General features: G+C 44.3%; 1 protein-coding gene across 1 annotated transcript; it reads left to right on the plus strand.

The window, feature by feature from the left end:
- The first annotated feature begins 273 nt into the window (after window positions 1-273).
- CNGA1 (cyclic nucleotide gated channel alpha 1) lies at window positions 274-17904 on the plus strand. The gene is made up of 8 exons (XM_021714741.1): window positions 274-394; window positions 1441-1545; window positions 3312-3374; window positions 9790-9831; window positions 9919-10029; window positions 11765-11872; window positions 13383-13489; window positions 16490-17904. Exons 1-8 carry the CDS (start codon window positions 276-278, stop codon window positions 17902-17904), a joined length of 2070 nt encoding a protein of 689 aa, XP_021570416.1. The 5' UTR covers window positions 274-275.
- Window positions 17905-21191: the final 3287 nt, after the last annotated feature.

A 21191-nucleotide genomic window follows, 5' to 3' on the forward strand; every position in this document is an offset into this window, starting at 1 on the left:
GTTTTGTCCCATATCTACATTGCTGGAATATTTCAGAGCAGGGTAGACCCAATTAAAAAAAAAAGTTCTACATCCCTGATACATTCTTCAATTTTAAAAAGTTCGCAAAGAACAGGTCAAGGGAAGTGAAGGGGATAGGTCATGTCTGCATTCTGGCCAAGAATAAGTCTCATGTAAACTGGAAATAAGTGTGATTACAGTCTTAGAAAAATGGAAGTGTGAGACTTTTGATTACACACAGTCTTCCCACTAATAAGACATCTTTCTCCTCAGATATGAAACTAAACATGAAGAAAAACATTATCAACACACGGCGCTCCTTCATAAACAAGCCCAATGTGGTCGCACCAGACATCGACAAGGATATTCGAAGGATGGAAAATGGGGCCTGCAGGTAAAGTTACATATCCCTGTTTTTGTAACACCAGCCACGGGTGTTCAGTTCAACCAGGCTAAATCTCAACTTAACCACATAATTCGTAAACTTGAAATCTGTATTTCAGTGAGTCCATTTATTTATACTTTGGAACAGCATAACTTGTCTAAGAAAGGAACATAGATGTGATTGTGGTCACTGTTTTGGGAGCACCTATGCCAGATATTTCTTTAGTCACTAATGGGGTCTTTCCTCATGGGACATGTCAGATCTAAAGGGATGACATTGCCTTAGGTGAATGTGCATGGATACAAAATGCTAACAGCACAATTTAAAAGTGTAATTTAAAATGCCAGCCCTATAAAGGAAATATATATATATACATATATTTGGTTGACTTTATTTTAGTGGAAGGAAACATTGTTAGGAGACAAGTTAGTTCACACAACTGTATCATAGAATCTAAATCCCAGCGATCACACTTTCTACTTAATAAATATTAACATCAGTCAATGCTTCAAACAATAGGAATGTGGAAAACCTAGTAAGTAGTTTCTTAATTAAATGCATTTTTTTTTTGAGTCAGAATCTCACTGTCACCCAGGCTGGAGTACAGTGGCATGATCATGGCTCTCTGCAGTCTCAACCTCTTGGGCTCAGGTGATCCTCCTGCCTCAGTCACCTGAGTAGCTGAGACTACAAGTGTGTACCGCCATGCCCAGTTAATGTTTTTTTTGTAGAGACAAGGTCTTGCTATATTGCCTAGGCTGATCTTGAACTCCTGGCCTCAAGCAATCCTCCTGCCTCGGTCTTCCAAAGTACTGAGATTACAGGCGTGAGCCATTGTACTCAACTAAATGCATTCTTCTCAACTGTGCACACATTTCATGCAATTCACTGTATTCTGTCTAGCTAGTTCTCACTGCATCTGATTAAACATGGTCTGTGTTCGTTTGAGTGGGAGGGAGCAGAGAAGAGGTGATGGTCCCTGATGAGATGTGTTGTTCACCCATGATGTTTGAAAACATCCATCTAGCTCATCTCTGCTTCTTCTTGGCCTTTAGTTCCTTTTCAGATGATGACGACAGTGCCTCTGTGTCTGAAGAGTCAGAGGATGAAAACCCCCATGTGAGGAATAACTCACCCCAAAGGGGAGAACCTTCACAGAGGTGAGCAGTGGGACCGGCCCTCAGCACCTGTGTTTAAGTTTGATGTAGGGGAAAGGCCTTCTACTTCCACAGAGTGGACTCAGCAAATGTTTCTGCTACCTAGAGAACTGTGCAGCATCTCAAGGATGCCATGTCTGTTCCTTGTCCTCATCCTTTCTTGGGAAACTGCCCCCATGCCCTGGGGGTCCAAGTCTCTGGGAGAGTGTGTAAACACGCTTGTTTCCTTTTCCCCTAAGTCCTGCATGTCTTTTTTTTTTTTTGAGTTGGAGTCTCACTCTGTCACCCAGACTGGAGTGCAGTGGCCACTCCTGGCCACCGCAGCCTCGACTTGCTGGGCTCCAGCGATCCTTCTGCTTCAGGCTTCCAAGTAGCTGGAACTACATGCGCACGCTACCACGCCCAGTTAATTTTTTCTTTTTTATTTATTATAGAGATGAGGTCTTGCCAAGTTGCCCAGGTGGGTCTTGAACCTGCGGGCTCAGGCAATTCATTCACCTCGGCCTCTCAAAGCGCTGGGATTACAGGCTGAGCCACAAACCCGGCCCCGCATCTGTCTTTTAAGAAACCTCTTGCAATTGAACTAGTTTACAATACCACCAACAGAAAGAAAAGACACTGGGGACACCTACAAGGGGAACAGTGAGGAGGGGGTTAGGATTCAGAAATTGCCTATGTTCACTCTCTGGGGAATGGGCCACCTGAGACCCAGTCCCCACCACGGCACAATATGTTCACGTCATGAACATGCATGCACACCCCCTGAATCTAAAATAAAAGTGGAAAAAAATCAAACAAAAACAAAACAAAAAGAAACCTCATGACCCTGTCTCCTCTAATTTCCTGCTTCTCTCTGATTCTTCTTTCTTGGATCAATGATGTGTGAAAGGGCTGGCTGTCATTCTCTGCTCTATCCCAGGGGTGCCCAACCCCCGGGCTGCAGACCAGTACAGTTCTGTGCCCCGTTAGGAACTGGGCAGTGGCAGCCGGGGAGTGGGGCTCCATCTTCTGTCTGATCAGCAGCAGGATTAGAATCTCCTAGGAGTGTGAACCCTACTGTGGACCACATATGTGAGGGATTCAGTTTGTGAGCTCCTCATGAGAATCTAATGCATGATGATCTGCTCCCCTCCTCCCTTGTATGTGAAAAAATTGTCTTTCACAAGATCTGTCCCTGAGGCCAAAAAGATTGGGGACCGCTGCTCTATCCCATTTGAACCTGCTTGTAGCGCTAGAGTGAGCAGCTAGAAGACAAAGCTAAAAATTCTCAGTAGGAAATAAAATGGCCATGGGCATTTCAAGCCCAGGACTCTGTGTTGGAGGTTGTGGTGCTGGCATAAATCAGGGGTTCCCATCCTAAGGGACAGATGAACTTTTTCTTTGCTTTTTTCTTCTTCTTTTTTTCTCTTTCCTATTTTTCTTCTGCTGACTACCTCTAGCTTTCTCATTGTTTTTATCTACCTTTTCTCCTCTTCCTCTTTTCTCTGATAGTTTAGGACTCTAGTTGGGAGTTCCCAGCATCCAGGGTGGCTCATTCAAGCTAATTCTGGGTGTGAACATTGACCAATAGGCATTTACTAACAACCACTTGGTTCAAGGCACTGGGGTCTGACAAATCATACTTCAGGGAGACTTTATATTTTAAAAAGTCATCTTGGCCTTCATTAGTGATGAGTAGAGACTCAGAAGAATTTATTCTTTAAGACTGCCCTCATGATCATTATACAGACGGTGACTGTTGTGACTTCTCTGTGTTTTTCATTTCCCAGGAAGCAGTACCTGCCCGGTGCCATCGCGCTCTTCAATGTTAACAACAGCAGCAATAAGGACCAGTAAGTACATTTATGATAGAAAACCAGGCTCAGTTTTTATACACAACCAGTAAAAATGTAGGGATATCTCTGACTCAGTTAAAGAGCAACTATTTATTAGGAAAATTTTTGAATATGTCACTTATAAGTGGGAGCTAAATTAAGGGTCTGCAAAGGCAGGAGTATAAAATAATGGACACGGGAGACTCAGAAGGGGGAGGAAGGAAGGGTGAAAGGACATAAAAGTCACCCATCAGGTACAGTGTGCACAGGTGGGGGTGGTAGGTGCACTTAAAGCCCAGACATCTGCACCAGTATATGATGCAATCATGTAACCAAAAATGATTTGTACTCCCTAAAGCCATTGAAATAATAAGTAAATGATTTTTAAAACCTGTCTAATACAATGGTGATGATAGCCTACTGTTTTATTGCTTGGTTATTTAGGTCTGAAAAATGCTGTTACTCATATTGAAAGTAGTATTTATGTATTTGTTTATTTATTTGAATATGGAGGTACCAAAAAATGTGTACACATTTTTAAGTATGACATTTGTTCAGAAGGTGGTATTAATCAAATGAATGCTAGCCTTACCATGCATCAGGCAGGACAGTCAAAGAAAATGGCAGAAACATGGTTGAGTGAACATTATACTACTACACATTGCTATCATAATTTAATTCCATCTTGAAAAGTAATCCATAGAGAACATCTTTTAAAATGTGTAGACGTTTTTTGGGCACTCCTGTATATGTAGAAAAACTATGTCTGTGGTGCCCATGCAGTTATCCTTTCCTTAGGGATAGGGTGACTGACAAAAATAAATGGTACCTCTTTATTCATCCTTTCTAGTCCCGAGCCAATGCGTCTTAGGTCAAGTTCCTCAGGTGCAGTTGAGGTTTATTGGGGGTGCTCTTGGGGACAATACCTGGGAGGGTGGTTGAAGGGCAGGACTGGCAGAGGGAGAAGAGGAACTTCAGGGAATGGAGCTGATATATAACGTGATTCCTTGAGGCCTCTGGCACTGGGACAGCCCTTTGGGGGTGCCCCATATTTAGGTAACAGGCCTGGGCCCTTGTACTCAAGCACAGCCATTGTCCAAGGGCTGGCCCTAGGAAGTGGGGTATGGCCTTGAGCATGGCGGTTTTCTCTAGCCAAGGCCAGCAAGGGAGAGGGAAAACCGTGAGCTGTCCTGTGCACCCCTGTGTTTGTCCAGCCTACCTGGACACTGCTCATATCCACTGTGCTCACTTGGAAAACTCACCCCACTTAGTAATACTCCTGAAGGAATCATGGTTGTTTTTCCTTCCCGAGGACGATTCTTAGAGGAAATTTTATGGGATAAGCTACGTTCCCTGATAGCTGCGGCTAGTTGTGAGGCTCCAGCTAAAATTCCTCATCCTCCCCTTTCCTGCTCACCTACACTCCAGGCCAGCACGTCTGCTTAGAGAACTTGCCTGGTGGAATAACACAGACACTCATTCTTCAAGGATTTGAGCTCCTGGCCACTGTGCCCTTCCTGAGTCATCGCTACTGTAACTTGTCCATTTACTGCAAAACTGAACTGGGGAATACAGTGGATCCCATGGGTGCAAATATATTTCCTCTCCCTCTACACTGTGTAACACCAGCAACACCTACTGCTGATGTTCAGAGTCAAGAGCTTTTTCCAGATGGCAACTTTCCTCCTTGCCCGTTGGTTTCTTGGCATGTGGCTACAAGTGGCTGGGGAATACCCATAGCTTAAGGTTTAGTGAGACTCTGTATTCCCTGGCAGATGCATTACCCCTCTAGAAACCAGGACCTCTAGACTCACAGAGCCTACAGTTGCAGGAATGGAAGCACACCTTCCCTATGTGAGTCTCCCTGACATACTTGACTTCCAGATGCATGCATTCTATGCATGCATTCTATACAGGCACAGAGTACCATATAATGGCACCTCATCTTCCTAGTGTATACACTCTATGGTAGCATTTCAGCTGTGCCTTCAAAAGGCAAGTTCATAATGCTGTCATGTCAGCAACTGCTGGATGGTGCGTAGCATACAATAGGACTGTTGGACCCCCCAACTCAGTGTCCAGTTCCACACCTTTGCTGTAAAGTAGGTCCTTTGGTTCCAAGGTGATGTTATGCAATATTCTGTTTTAGTGTATCATAATTTATGTGTTCCTAAATCATGGCACTGGTCTAAGCAAAAAAGCAAGTCAATACCCATACTATATATCAAATCATGTCAATATATTTGATGCCTCTTTCATGGGGTCCAATTTAGTTAACTGGCCATCTAATGACCTATTGCTTTCATCAAGGGAAAGTACTGTACTGTAGTCATAGCATTGGTCTCCATAACTGGCAGGTTGGACATTAATGAACAGCAGTAGTTAGATTATCTTAGTGAGTGGGAAGCTACCTGTTGGGCTTATGCATCTCTTCCATCTCTGCTCCCATGACCATTCCATTCATATCCACAGTGTGTCAGCACTGGGGATGTCGATGACAGAGGTTGGCTTTGTCAGCTATCTGAGTCATTCTGTCTACTTTGGTATCTTTCCCGTGGTGCATTCTATTTGATGGGCATTAACAAGGGATACAAAGATTTTCAAACTTTGTGCTCATTCTCATATGTCCTTTCAGTCTGCTTCTTCTTCAGAACTATTTCCCCTGATCTTTTGCTCCTTTTCCATCCAAGTCCCTTTCTGTCCATGTCAAGGCATTTGTGACTGCCCATGAGTCCCTGCATATTCTTAGTTTGTGGAATTTATTTTTCCACACAACCTGGATGACTGTGTGGAAGCTGTGCTTTGGGATAAATTAACCTCACTGCTGACTTTCAAAGCTCCCTCTAAGTGTGATGTAGACATAGCCCATTTGGGCTTGTGCTCACATACCAAGTTGACCCATCCATGCACCATGTTTGATCAGCTACTCTTAAAGAACCCCACTCATAGCGGGAGTGAGGGGCAGGTGCTGATGCAACAGTGGCAAATGACATGGGAACTGGAACTGAGACTTTTGCCTGGGCAGCTTACTCGCTCCCTCAGTTTCATGCTCAGTCCCAGCTATATGACTTCCTTGTATGATGAATTGATGTCCAGCCTTAGGACTAGGTGTTTCTGACAGAGTTCATCTCATAATGGGCAGTCATCTTATGTCATGGTTAGATAATCCTCTTTCAGGGTCTGATTAACAGAATGTTAATGATATAGTGGGCAAGTGTGATGTTCTAAGAAATATCCAGATGGTCCAGGTCCTTTTAGACTCTGTCCTGACAGTAGGAAGGAGAGTTAACATAACCCTGGGAAAGACTGCAAATGTGTATTGTTTTCCATCCCATGTGTACACAAGCTGTTTTCACACCTTTTCCCTGACGGTGATGAAAATAACACTCGCATGACTTACCCAGTACCTTGGTATATGGTATCGATCAGGTGAATGTGTTATTTTCCACAAATAGCAGAGTGATTGCCATTGGGATTGGCACTTGGTTGACTTTGCAGTAATCTGCTGCCATCCATCAGGATCCATTTGGTTTTGTGGGGGACAGATGGTGAATCAAATGGGGACCACCACCCCTGCATGCATTAGGTCTTCGAGGAGTGTATTCTTTTCTTTCCAGGATGCAATGCTGTTTTTGGCCAGAAGGTGGGAGGCAGCTCAAGGGCATCTACTTGGTCTTACGCATTGTGATAGCTTCACCCACCAGCCAAGAAACTAATGGGGCTGGGGGTGGGAGTTTCACCAATGACCAATTATATACATTCCACTTTTACATTCTGGAATGTATATACATTCTACTTGTACATTGAGAAAGTGTGTACATTTCACGCTTACATTCAGGAACTGGAGAAATGATGATGTAGTGGGTCTAGGGACCCAGTGGCAATGCCATGAATCACATCTCATCCAGGGTTCGAGGGTCACCAGGCCATCATAAGCCCTCCACCCTAATGGGGGACCATGATGATGCTTCCATCCCAGGGTGTCAACATCAACTTTGGTCCTGTGCCAAGCAGTCTTCAAGGTATCCAGGAATTCCTTTTTCTCCCAGGGTATGGTTATCTAAGTAAACGGCCTGGGGAACTCATCACCAAGTACACTTGTCATAGTGTCACAGAGTCCTTCATGGGGCCTTGGCCTCTCTTCCAGTCAATGGGTTTAGGCCTAGGAACAGGCACAGGTCTAGAGACCATTCACGGGTGGGACTTTTTAATGGAGCAAATTGCCCTCAATGTCCTGACTTGTTTTGGTTGCATACGTTAAACAATACCATATACCCTGACTAGCTAGCAGGCTGTCTACTTACTTAGGAAAACTATATTCCACTAACTTCCTCTGTAGCTGAGTATAGGTGAAGCCCCCTGGAAGTCATGGCCACCTTAACACTACTACAATGACTAGACTCACCTCAATTCTGGTGGGTGAGCACTGCCAGTAGTCTCTGTCATTTCTAGATCCAATTATCTCCTTTGCACTCAGGGAGCCCCATTCTGTAACTGTCTCTCACCGACACCGTGGACTGCAGAGCACAGCACCACTGAGCTTCTCAAAGTAGCTGGAGCCTCTCTCACCACACATTCCACATCACTTTTGCATCCTCTGAACTTTCCAAGGGTGGGTTGGTGAGCTAAGTCCTTAACATAGTACAAGGGTGACCCCAAAAACCCCATAATTTATCTATAAAAGATTGTATATTTATTCTTACTTGTTTAAACATCAGTCACCTTCAAGGTACTCACCATTTGATGCAATGCACCCATTGAGATGCTTTTTCCATGGCTCAAAACTGTTTTTGAACTCATCCATTTTAAAGACTTTTAGTGCTTCTGCCATTTTTTGTTTCACCGCTTCCATGTTAGCAAAACATTTCCCTTTGAGAATTTTTTTCATCCAAGAAAACAACAACAACAACAACACAAACATTGCTTAGGGTGAGATTGGGTGAATAGGGAGGGTGGGGCATAGGGGTTCTGCTGTTTTAGGCCAATAACTGCTGAACACAGAGCAGTGTGAGTAGGTGCACTCGTAAATCACCCATCATTTAATGGACAAGCACGCTGAAAGAATCTCCAAACAAAAATTCACTGAAGTCAAGTGCAGCCTCTCCCAACAATGCTAGCTAGTTCATGGATGCTGATGGGTTCCTAGAACACTTACCTATCAGGGGGAACCTGTACTACAAGAGGCCTGCCCTCCAAAAGAGACTGCTGGAATTTTTGGGGTCCCCCTTGTATATCCACATTAGCCTGTCACGTCTCTGAATCTTTTGATCTTCCACTGTCTGCCTTGTGCTCTGCCCTGTCCCTTTCACTTGGCGCTGGCCATTGCCTCTTCCAAGCTTCCAAGAACCCTCAGAGTCATATGTCAATATCACCCCCCAGAACCATGTGAGGCTGTCAAATCCCGAGTCACAGCTGTGTCATCCCACAGCAGGGCAGTCTCTCTGTCTGGCTCTCTGTTCTGCCCCCCATCTGTACAGGACCTCCTTAGTTGCTAAGGTCCACCTCACCTGCCAATCTTACCTCCCATTTTTCCTTGATGGTGGTTCCTCACTTCTGCTTGGTCAATCTCACCCAGATCAACTAACTACATTTACACTTGGAAACCCCTCCATTTAGCATCCTTCCTCTTTTTAACATCTCTGACTCCTACTCAGCTTAGAACTCCCTCCTTTTGGCAGCCTTCTCTGGCCATCCTAATGGTGGTGAGATGTCTGTTTATTCATGTCTGAATAATAGATTGTCCTCAGACATTAGGGCCGACAATGGCAGCTGCTGTGACCCTGGGTCTGTGTGACTTTAGAATCCATTCCTCTGCTGATAGAGAAAGCTGGCTATAGAAATAGGCCCCTAATCACATAACCTCCACTCAAGAAGAAATTAAATATAGAAGGGGCGGTCTCAGTCCAATGAATGTCTCCAGCAATCGGAGTTCCGCTGGACTACCACAGAGCTTTCTGCCTGTTTGTGAAAAATGGCTTCAGTCAGGATTATTCTCTCTCTAAAGAAAAGTGATGGCATTTCCTTAAAATTCTCAATGCTGTTATTCATGGATAAATGGGAATGAAATCAAGAAGCATATGTTTCAAATCACTATTTTTTAATGCATCAACACTTTGGAAGTATACTCCTTTTGAGGCTGTTTCTCAAGTTTCTCTCTTTGGTTTTTAAACTTTTATTCATCTCTGTTTTCTTCAGCTTTCCACATCCATTAACCCATAAATTTTTGTTTGTTTTATTATCTAAATTATTGTGTATTTTCTTTAGAAATCTCCATTAGGAGACACGATTTCTGGCTTCTGAGCACCGGGGCAGGAATGCAAGGCTGAGAATTCTTATCAGATGAAGAAGAAAGTAAATAAGAATGGAAGGCAGAGTGTAATGTGATTACACGACAGAGATATCATTTTTTTGTTTGTTTGTTTGTTTTCTTTAGAGAACCAAAAGAAAAAAAGAAAAAGAAAAAAGAAAAGAAGAGGTAAGGCAGACTTTGGCATGAATTCCTCCACATTTTTCTGCCCATAACATTTTCATATTTTAATACTTATATACTCAACTTTTTCAGCAAGTCAGATGAAAAAAAAGAAAATAAAAAGAACTCAGAGAAGAAAAAGAAGAAAGAAAAGGACAAAGAGGAGAAAAAGAAAGAGGAGAAAAGCAAAGATAAGAAAGAAGAGTAAGTCTTTTCATTGGCATGGAAATTAAAAGTGAGTTTGTGATGGGTTTTAGATGCAGGGATAATTTTCCATGATATGAAGTAGGAAGAAACACTGCAGTAAAGAGTCCCAAGTGAAGACTTCATTTAAACATTTAAAAATGAACATTTGACATAAATAATCAATTGTGAATTAAGACATTTCCCAATCTCCCTAAAATTAGTAATGTTAGCTTTATTCTTAATTTCCTCATTGAGAGGTGTCACTGCTGTGCTGAATTCTGTTCCCTAAACATTGATGAAGACAAACTTGTCAGTGGGAAATATTTGGGATCCAAGGAGTATTGAGTTCCTAGGATATTACCATCAACTTTTAAAAACTCAAATAAAAATTTAATAATTTCAATAACTTTTTTTTTTTGAGTTGGAGTCTCACTCTATCGCCCAGGCTGGAGTGCAGTGGTATGCTCCTGGCCACCCCAGCATCAACCTGCTGGGCTCTGGCGATCCTTATGCCTTAGCCTTCCAAGTAGCTGGAACTACAGTCACATGCTACCAGGCCTGGCTAATTTTTTGATTTATTGTAGAGATGAGGTCTCGCCAAGTTGTCCGGGCTGTTCTCGAACCCGTGGGCTCAGGCAATACCCTCACCTTGGCCTCCCAAACTGCTGGGATTTACAGGTTTGAGCTACTGCGCCCAGCCTTCAATAACATTTTTGAGTGACACATGTCATACAGCAAATGCTCCAAAGGAAGGAAGCCTCGTTGCAAAGGCATGTCCGAGTTCCAGAGCAGTATGGATGCTGCCACAACACAACTTACTCTTTTTTTTAGGGGGGAGAACTTACATATATATTTTTTTAAAGATGTGGGTTACAGTTCAGGATTAGATACATAAGTGGTCATCGTACAGGTGAAATTTGGGCCTCTCTTTGTCTTCACTTCACCTGATTTGAGATCAGATACCCTTTGAAGTACTCTTTTAAAAGTAAACATTTGAGAGTTAGAATTTCACAAGGCTAAGCCCATGTGATATTTTCAAAGCTTTTTTACTTTTCATTACAGAGAAATTGTTTTCTGAACCTCCTTAGAGAGCACTGTTTACCAGACAGTGGTTCACTTGTGCTGTTTTGGAAAGGTGTTGCAGTTGGTATAAGGAGAAAAGTTCTTAAAGATATAGGCCTGATGTTAGGACATTAAAATGCTTTCCATTTGACCATGTATTTCCTCCTCCCTCGCCTCTTGTGCCCTACATGCCTATAAAAACGTGCTTTGCATCAGGCGGTATTGCTTTCTTCTTTCTTCTTTATGGAGGAGTTCCCCCTGGCACTATAGTTCCTGGTTACTTTGTGGCCTGATTGGGGAGTGAGGTTACAAAGTTACCATTCCTCCACCATCCATAACCTACCAAAGGCATGGGGGAATATTCATTGTTTCCTGTGATCTATGCCACTGTGCCCTATTGGTAGCTGAAGTGTAGAACTGAAAGTACCACTGCAGCAAAACCAGGACTTTAATAAAAGCCTACTGTGACTGAGTGCAAGGCTGGCGATTTCACTGTCCTTCCACCCCTCACCAAGCAGTTTCCTATGATTAGTGCGCTGATGCCAAGCTCATTTTCCCACTGCTGGGTGATCTTGTCAGCTTGCTTCTCTTTCACTGGTGGCAGGTGAAGGGCATAAAGATATTTAATATGGGAAATAAAAATGCTCCTGTGTCTTGATAACCTTCCCCTTTTGTTTCTCATTGCTGCTAGGGTGAAGAAAGAGGTGATGGTGATTGATCCCGCGGGAAACATGTATTACAACTGGCTGTTTTGCATCACCTTACCTGTCATGTATAACTGGACTATGATCATTGCAAGGTGTCTGTGTGTTGCGTATGGGTCTCAGCCCACTTCTAGCTTCAGAGTTTACTGACTAGACAGTCTGACTAGAGCTCCTTAGAACACACCTCCTGGCCCCACCCTGGCAGAAAAGAGAGGCCAGATTCTTCTCTTTGATGTGCTTTCCCGAGGTCAGGGGGAGGGACTTGATTCTCAATATGATTGGCTGTCCAGAACTGGGATGGGGATGTGTGGGGTGGGGACTTTTAAACTTTTGGTTGTTTCATCGTTTAATTAGAACATTGGGAGAAATTCATTCTTTGACTTATAAAAAAAAATTGTTGCTGATAGTGGGAAAAGGCCTTGTGAATGGAAAACGTCTCGGCCATCCAAGACCAAACATGATTTTCTGAAGCATTTTGGGTACACAGTCAATAAGAACCTGGGGACAGTGTGTTTCACCTAACAGATTTTGATGTTAGCTTGAGACCATTTATTTTTTTTTAATTGATTAATCAATGAATTCATTTTTTGAGTCAGGTTCTCACTTTGTTGCCCAGGTCAGAGTGCAGTAGCATGATTATAGCCCCCTGCAGCCTCACACTCCTGAGCTCATGTGGTCCTCTCATCTCAGCCTCCCAAGTAGCTGGGACTGCAGGTGTGTGCCACCATAACTGGCTAATTATGCTACTTTTTTGTAGAGGTGAGGTCTCGCTATGTTACCTAGGCTGGTCTCAAACTCCTGGACTCAGGCAATCCTCCCAAAGTGATGGGATTACAGATGTGAGTCACTGTGCCTGGTCTTATTCTTTTTTTTTTTTAATTGGAGTCTCACTCTGTTGCCCAGGTTGGAGTGCAGTGGCATGCTCACGGCTACTCCAGCATTGACCTTCTGGGCTCTAGCAATCCTTCTGCCTCAGCCTTCCACGTAGCCGGAACTACAGGTGTGTGCTACCATGCCTGGCTAATTTTTTGGTTTATTGTAGAGGTGAGGTCCACACCAAGTTTTCCGGGCTGGTCTTGAACCCATGTTCTCAGGCAATCCACTTGCCTTGGCCTCCCAGAGTGCTGGAATTACAGGCTGAGCCACCAAGCCCGGACCTTATTCTTTTTTAATGTATTAATTTTTAAAAAATTTGTACAAATTTATAGGGTATATGTGAAGTTTTGCCACATGCACAGTAATCATGTCAGGGCATTTAGGGTGTCCATCACTAGGTACATTCTTATTGAGTATAATCTGCCATTAAAAATTGAATTTATTTCTTCTGTTTTACTGTATCTTTGTACTCTCTAGCCCACTTATTCTTATTTGATATTTTTACAAAGCTGACTAGTGTAATGAAACAAATGTTGGGATTTCATAGTGCAAGGAACAAAATCTGACCACTCGGGAAGTTTTGGGAAAACCACAGTTGATTAATGGATCAGGGGTTCCTCCTGGACTTAGTGTGTTGTGCTTCTCATCATAACCAGAAATTATACAAAGAGAATTTCTACTTACGTTGGCCTCTGTTTCCTCCTATTTACATGAGTTTTTCTTTCACAGAGCATGCTTTGATGAACTTCAGTCTGATTACTTAGAATACTGGCTCATTTTGGATTACTTATCAGACTTAGTCTATCTTGCCGATATGTTCGTACGAATAAGGACAGGTAAATACGTTCTGTTTTGAATATTTTAAAGTTTTGTGCTTTTATCCCTTTCATATAACTGGAAATTTCCTCATCCAAGGGTTCTTCAAAGTGAGCTCACGAAAAATCTGTTCTAGAGGAAAGGTGCAGTTAAAAGCAGGAATGACGACATGCCCACTCACAGGCCTGGGCCGCTCCAGCCAACTCAGGAAGGCTCCCAGGCAGCCTTTGAGCAAGGATCATGACTCTTCTCTGTCATCCTGTTCCTTGGTTTGATGCCAGGAGAGAGAACAGAGACAGTTGAAGCCTTCTGCCAGTTCTGTGGGGGAAAGGATAATTGCTACCTCACAGGGAGATGTCATAAAGAGGATGGGGAAAATGTCACCATGCCCAGCAGAGTCGCACTAGACATTTTACAGGAAGCAGGAAAAACACACTCAACTTTGTGGTTCATGGTGAGACGCTGTGGGCCAGAGGACAGCGTCCGACAGCTTCCTGTTTGAAGAATTCTTGTTAAGTGTGTGGAAGTTCATTGCTTCTGTGCTGCTCTTGACATGCCAAGGTAACCCATGCTTACGGAGTATAGCCTTTTAGGAGTCACGTAAAACCAGAATATTCCCTAAACATCAGTCCCTGGAGCAGTGCTGGACTACTCTGTCCTGTCTGCAGCTCTGGCTGCCAGAACAGAAGGAACAGATTCTTTCCCTCATGGAGCCTATCAGAGTGCTGAAATTCGGTATTTAACATACAAGAACAAGGCCAGACATGGTGGCTCATGCTTATAATTCCAGCACTTTGGAAGGCTGAGGTGAGAGGACTGCCTGAGCCCGTGGGTTCGAGACCAGCCTGGGCAACTTGGCGAGACCTCATCTCTACAATAAATCAAAAAAATTAGCTGGGCATGGTGGTGTGTGCCTGTAGTTCCAGCTACGTGGAAGACTGAGGTAGAAGGATTACCTGAACCCAACAGGTCAAGGCTGTGGTGGCCAGGAGTGTGCCACTGCTCTCCAGCCTGGGTGACAGAGTGAAACCCCAACTCAAAAAAACAAAACAAAACCAAAAAACATACAAGAACAGGTAGCAGCACAGAAGGGAGGACCCCAGGGTCTTGGGGGCCAGGAGGAAAGATGACAATGTGGCCTCACAGGGCACTCACGCTTCTCGTTGGTGGGCAAGGGCAGGAAGATGCAACACAGAGAACAGTGCTGGTCCCCAGGCATGAGGCCAGGGCTGAGATTCCATCACCACAGTGGCATGAGGTGTTTGGAGGGTACAGTTTTTTGGGAAACTTCCCAAGAATTGTGTGGGGTGGAAAAACAACGATTTTCCCTTGCTGTTTTCTCAACGCAACACCGTTCTGGTCACCAAAGTGTATGTGAGGTTTCCTTTCCACACTGACTGGGGCTTAGCTGAACTGTCATCTGACACAGACCAGGATGAGGACTGGCCCGCAAGGGAAGCTCGGTCTCACATGACCAGCCCCCACTCTGGGTGCCAGTCATAGGCCCAGGTTGTGATTTGTGTTTCTGATTCCCCCACTGCACACTGGGGCTCCCAAACCCACCCTGGACTTGATTATTTGTCAGCACAGCTCACAGAATCAGGGTAACAGCTCTGTTTGCTGGTTGATTATATTAATTATAAATTAAATGAATAATTAATAACAGATACAGATGAGGAGCCAGGTGCCGAGATGCACAGGGCCGGGCCTGGGAGAGTCTTGAGAGTGGGACCTTCTGACCCCGTGGAATTGAAAGAAAGAAATATAAAGCCGACTTACAGTTCAAGCTGGTTGTCCTGTCAGTGACAGCAACAGATTTGCTGTATATTCAGTTGGAGTGGAACGATCCAGAAATTGGGGTGCGGCACCCTCCAGGCACATGGATGTGCTCACCAGCTTGGAAGCACTCTGAACCCCACATTTCAGGCATGTCTAGGCAGGCCTGATCATGGAGTCATGATGGAAACTCAGTGTCCAGCCCCTCCCCTGCCTGGAGGATGGCGGTTGGGGCAGGGAGCTCCAAGTTACTCTGGTCACGCTCTGTCTTCTGCTGACCAGCCTGCACCTGGAGCTCACCAAGCATTGTCTCATTAGAACAAAAGACACTTCTGTCACCCATGAAATCCCAAGGGATTGGAGGCTCTGGGTCAGGAACCAACCAGGGTCAAAGACCAAATGTCACCACAAAACAGGCAGCATCCCTATTTGCTCAGGAAATTACAAGAGTTTTAGGAGCTTTGTGCCGGAAGGCAGGGCCAGAGACCGAAGATGTATTTTTATTATATCGCAGTATCACAAGAACACTATTTGTAAAAGGAATGGCTTTACCTAGACAGAGAGCTGGATCTAGTGAGATCTGTATACTATGTATATTTACTTATTTATTCTTTTTTTTAAATTATAAAGATGTGGGGTACAATTCAGGGTTAGGTATACAAACGTTGATTATGCAGGTACTCTTGTTGATGAGGTGTGCCCCTCCCTCCCCAGCAATTTCCCTCAACTGCCATTCCCACCCCCTCTGATGGTTTCCCACTACTGCCAGTCCCTTTCTTATAGTATTATAATTGTTCAAGATCTGATTATGAGTGAGAACATATGGTACTCTGTTCTTTGTTTCTGTGATAGATCACTGAGTATGATCGACTCTAAATTCATCCAAGTTGCTGCAAAGTCCATATGTTTGTCCTTCTTTATGGCTGCATAATATTCCATTGTTGTATACTATGTATATTTTAAAAACTCTTCTGTACTTACAAATTTTACCTTTTATTTCTGTAGTATATTCTCTATAGTCATATGTTGGTTGTTATTCATATCTTACTACATCGCTAAAGGCATATTTATTGAAATGAATTATGGTTTTGAACTCAACAAGATTACTTGAGCTACTTATAAAAATTCACTCAGCATAGCCATTTTTGCTTAGACTTTACTCCTGACATGCTAATAATAATAATAATAATAATAATTCACAATGGCATAAAAGAAATATTAAATGGATTTTTTTTTTCTTGTAGGTTACCTAGAACAAGGACTCCTGGTTAGGGAAGAAACTAAACTCATAAAGAAATATAAAGATGACGTGCAGTTCAAACTGGATGTCCTGTCGGTGATACCAACGGATTTGTTGTATATTCAGTTGGGGTGGAACTATCCAGAAATCAGACTAAACAGGCTGTTGAGGTTCTCTCGTATGTTTGAGTTCTTCCAGAGAACAGAAACCAGGACAAATTATCCAAACATTTTCAGGATTTCTAACCTCGTGATGTATATTGTCATCATCATCCACTGGAACGCGTGTGTGTATTACTCCATCTCGAAAGCCATTGGCTTTGGGAACGATACTTGGGTCTACCCCGACGTGAATGATCCTGACTTTGGCCGTTTGGCTAGAAAATATGTGTACAGCCTTTACTGGTCCACACTGACTTTGACTACCATTGGTGAAACACCGCCCCCTGTGATCGACTCTGAGTATGTCTTTGTGGTGGTCGACTTCCTGATCGGAGTGTTGATTTTTGCTACCATCGTCGGTAACATAGGTTCTATGATCTCCAACATGAATGCAGCCCGGGCAGAATTTCAAGCAAGAATTGATGCTATCAAGCAATACATGCATTTTCGGAATGTGAGCAAAGATATGGAAAAGAGGGTCATTAAATGGTTTGACTACCTGTGGACCAACAAAAAAACTGTCGATGAGAGAGAGGTCTTGAAGTATCTGCCCGATAAACTAAGAGCAGAGATCGCCATCAGCGTTCACCTGGACACGTTAAAGAAGGTGCGTATCTTTGCTGATTGTGAAGCAGGTCTCCTGGTGGAGTTGGTCTTGAAACTGCAGCCTCAAGTCTACAGTCCTGGAGACTACATTTGCAAGAAAGGGGACATAGGACGGGAGATGTACATCATCAAGGAAGGCAAACTGGCTGTGGTAGCCGACGACGGGGTCACTCAGTTTGTGGTGCTGAGTGACGGCAGCTACTTCGGTGAGATCAGCATCCTGAACATCAAAGGCAGCAAAGCCGGCAACCGAAGAACAGCCAATATTAAAAGTATTGGCTACTCGGACCTGTTCTGCCTCTCGAAAGACGACCTCATGGAGGCGCTCACCGAGTACCCGGACGCCAAGACCATGCTGGAAGAGAAAGGGAGGCAGATCTTGATGAAAGACGGCCTGCTAGACCTGAACATCGCAAGCGCCGCGAGTGACCCCAAGGACCTGGAAGAGAAGGTCACACGGATGGAGGGCTCGGTGGACCTGCTGCAGACGAGGTTTGCCCGAATCCTGGCCGAGTACGAGTCCATGCAGCAGAAGCTGAAAAAAAGGTTAACCAAGGTGGAGAGGTTTCTGAAGCCCCTTATTGAAACGGAATTTTCGGCTCTTGAAGGACTTGAAGCAGAAAGTGAGGCCATGGACTCCACACAGGGCTGACGGGAAGCACACACCTCACGACTCTGTGGATGACAGGGCTCGAGGCAGCTGTAATTTGGAAGGAGAGGAAGGTTCGGCTGGGACATTTTTCCACCAGGAAAACATGCACTTTGTGCAGGGCAGGAGGCCCGTGAGCTCTCTGGGAAATATTGTGATTAAAGACTCATGCTTTGGGATTTTTCGCAAAGGTATAAATGATTCACTCGTCAGTATCTGAACCTTGTGATTTCTTCACACATGCCCCTTTTATGTAATAATCTCGGTAAAAGTGAACAAGTATTCTTCACTTTCAGCCACTGGCATTGTTGAGGAGTGAAATGTATCAGAGTAAGTGAGAATTATCATGTACATCGTGCGTGGAATACCATTTAAAAAAATAGAATGCAATAAAGTAACTTAATGATGACATGGTAGTGAATATGACTTATTTGATAATTTAGTGGGGAGTTTAGGGTTTTGTAGAGCTAGGGTCATTTTAAGGATATTAGTCTCCAGGTGTTGTGGGTCATGCCTGTAATCCCAGCACTTTGGAAGGCTGGGCAAGGAGGATTGCTTGAGTCCAGGAGTTTGAGACCAGCTTGGGCAATATAGTGAGACCTTGTCTCTACAAAAAAATTTTTAAAATATTAGCCGGGTGTGGTGGTGCACACTTGTAGTCCTAGCTACTTAGGAGGCTGAGCCCAAGAGATCAAGGCTGCAGTGAGCTGTGATTGTGTCACTGTACTCCAGCCTGGGCGACAAAGTGAAACCCAGACTCAAAAAAAAAAAAAGACAATGATCATTTTGGCAGTCTAGGCCTCAGGAATGGTAGTTGAGATAAATTTCTTACTGATAAAAGCATGATAAATCAGACTGTACCGTGTGTTACATATATACATACATACAAATATTGAAATATACAACACTGAAAATCTTAAAATGTTGTAGGAATCTTTTATACCAAAATTTTAAAATTCTCTGATTATGGAGGCCTAAGTGGCTACTATCTTTCTCTCCTCCCTGGCCAGCAGTAAGAGCAAGGGATACGCAGTAACATCGCTGCGTGGTTAACAAAGAAAACCATCATCATGTTGGGAAGGAGACCCGGGAGTTCTGGGCCAGCGTGGGTATCACCCAGGGGCTTCTCAGAAATGCAGAACCCAGGTCCTGCCCCAGGACAACTGTGCCAGAATCTGCACTTTAGCAAGTCCCCTGAAGGTTCCATAGCCACACTGAAGCTTGGCAAGCCTGGCTCTAGAAAGCCAGGGAGAGCCAGTGGAAGGTCCTAGAACTATCTGACAATTGTGTGGCTGCGAAAAACATTACTCACGTGGTTCTCAAGATCCTCCTCACAAGATCTCGTGCCCTGCCCATCATGACATGACCCAACGTGCTTCTTGTGCACCTGACATTTCAGGCATCCCACAGACCCTAGCCAGGACAGGTCATGGGCGTGTTTATTCTGCTGGATGACATGCACCCCTCGCAGGCCTAGGCTGCCTTTCTCCAGCCTGCTAGCCCTCCAGCCTCAGACGGCAAGTGTCTCTTCACTGCAGAAGTGGCTCGTCCGGGCAGGGTGGCGCACGCGACATGGGACACACTTCTGCCTGGAATGTTACTGCCTGCTCTCTTTCTTCTTATTACTCTTTCTCCTTCCCTGTGTTTGTACTGTCATGTGTGCTCTTTCTAGCCTGTGTGGAAACCTCTGAGACACAGAAAGAGGCTTTCAGGCTGCTCACATCAGACAGACATGGTCAGACAGGAAGAGTGAGGGTTACACACTCAGGCTGGGCTGGCTCCTATGAAGATGCACCCCAAACACAGCATCTGGAGGGGGGTGACTACTTCATGCCAAAGGTTCTGGGTTGGTGACCTCTGACCCAGAGCTCTGTAGGCTCAGATTGGATAGGTGACAGATTCTTGGCTCAAAGGCTTGGGGTAAGGAAGATTTAGCCTAAATACACACACACACACACACACACACACACACACACACATATTTTAAAGACAGGGTCTCTTGTCTGTTATCCAGGCTGAAGAGCAGTGGCATGATCCTAGCTCACTGTAGCCTCAAATGATTCTCCCACCTCGGCCTCCTGAGAAGCTGGGACTACAGGTGTGTGCTATCGCACTTAGCTAATTGAAAACTTTTTTTTTTAATGGATGGGGTCTTGCTATGTTGCCCAGGCTTAGCCAACTTTGTTCCCATGACTCCTTCATGTAGAGAGATCGGATGGGTTGACTCAGCAGTGAAGGTTTCAGTCTAGACATCTGTAATGCAATACAGAGGTTCATGATTGGTCCCGGCTTTATCAGAGATTTCCTTCTAAAAAACAGGAAGCAGGTGGCTTTAGGAAAACTCAGGAGTGCTGGCCAGGGACCAGGTGGATGCCATAGCAGGGGTTTTTCAGTCACCCAGAGACCAGCTGTGTTCCAAGTTGATTCTGGACTCCAATGGGTTGTCCAGAACTAGCATATGAACACATTGGGACTGGACAGGCTTGGATAAGGATGGGGTGGGGTGGATAGGGTTGAGCCTAAGTGTCTGTATGACCTGCACCTGAGAGAAGTTGGGCTGGCAGATCAGAGAGGGAGCAAGAGACCCATCTCCTGGTCGCCCACTGTGTCTGACATGTGCTTACCCTGCCCCTCCACTAGCCTTGTTACAATGGGAGCTTCTCGTAAGAAGAGGTCGCTTTCAAATTTTGAATCCATTTTTGAAAATACCAACTTTTCTACTTCAAGTATGGGGTAATTAAGCTTATTACCACTAGGTGGTGATGTTGGTCTACAATTATAATCTTCAAAGCCTGAGGCTATTCCCCCACCCCACCCCTGTAGAAATTACAGGGGATAAAAGCAGTGCTCTTTGACAATAAAGAGTAACTTTTTTTCAGACATGGATATTTCCAGAAGCTTTTAGTATAGCAAAAAATATATATTTGAAATGTAAATATAATGGATAAAGTTAGAAGATAAATGGAAATGTTTAAATATTTCTTAATTTCAAGAGGTTCACCAAGGGAATAATGATAATTAAATTACAAAAAGTAGCCTGGCTCAGTGGCTCAGTCTGTAATCCTGGGACTTTGGGGGATGCTGAGGCAAGTGGATGTCCTGAGCCCGCGGGTTCGAGACCCACCTGGGCAACTTGGCAAGACCTCGTCTCTACAATAAATCAAAAATTGGCCGGGTGTGGTAGCACGCGCCTATAGTTCTGGCTCTTGGAAGGCTGAAGCAGAAAGATCACTGGAACCCAGCAGGTCGACGCTGGGGTGGCTATGAGTGTTCCACTGCATTCCAGCCAG

This window comes from Carlito syrichta, unplaced genomic scaffold (genome assembly GCF_000164805.1).
Source record: "Carlito syrichta isolate Samal-C Ts95f unplaced genomic scaffold, Tarsius_syrichta-2.0.1 Scaffold305745, whole genome shotgun sequence".
Taxonomy (NCBI): Eukaryota; Metazoa; Chordata; class Mammalia; order Primates; family Tarsiidae; genus Carlito; species Carlito syrichta.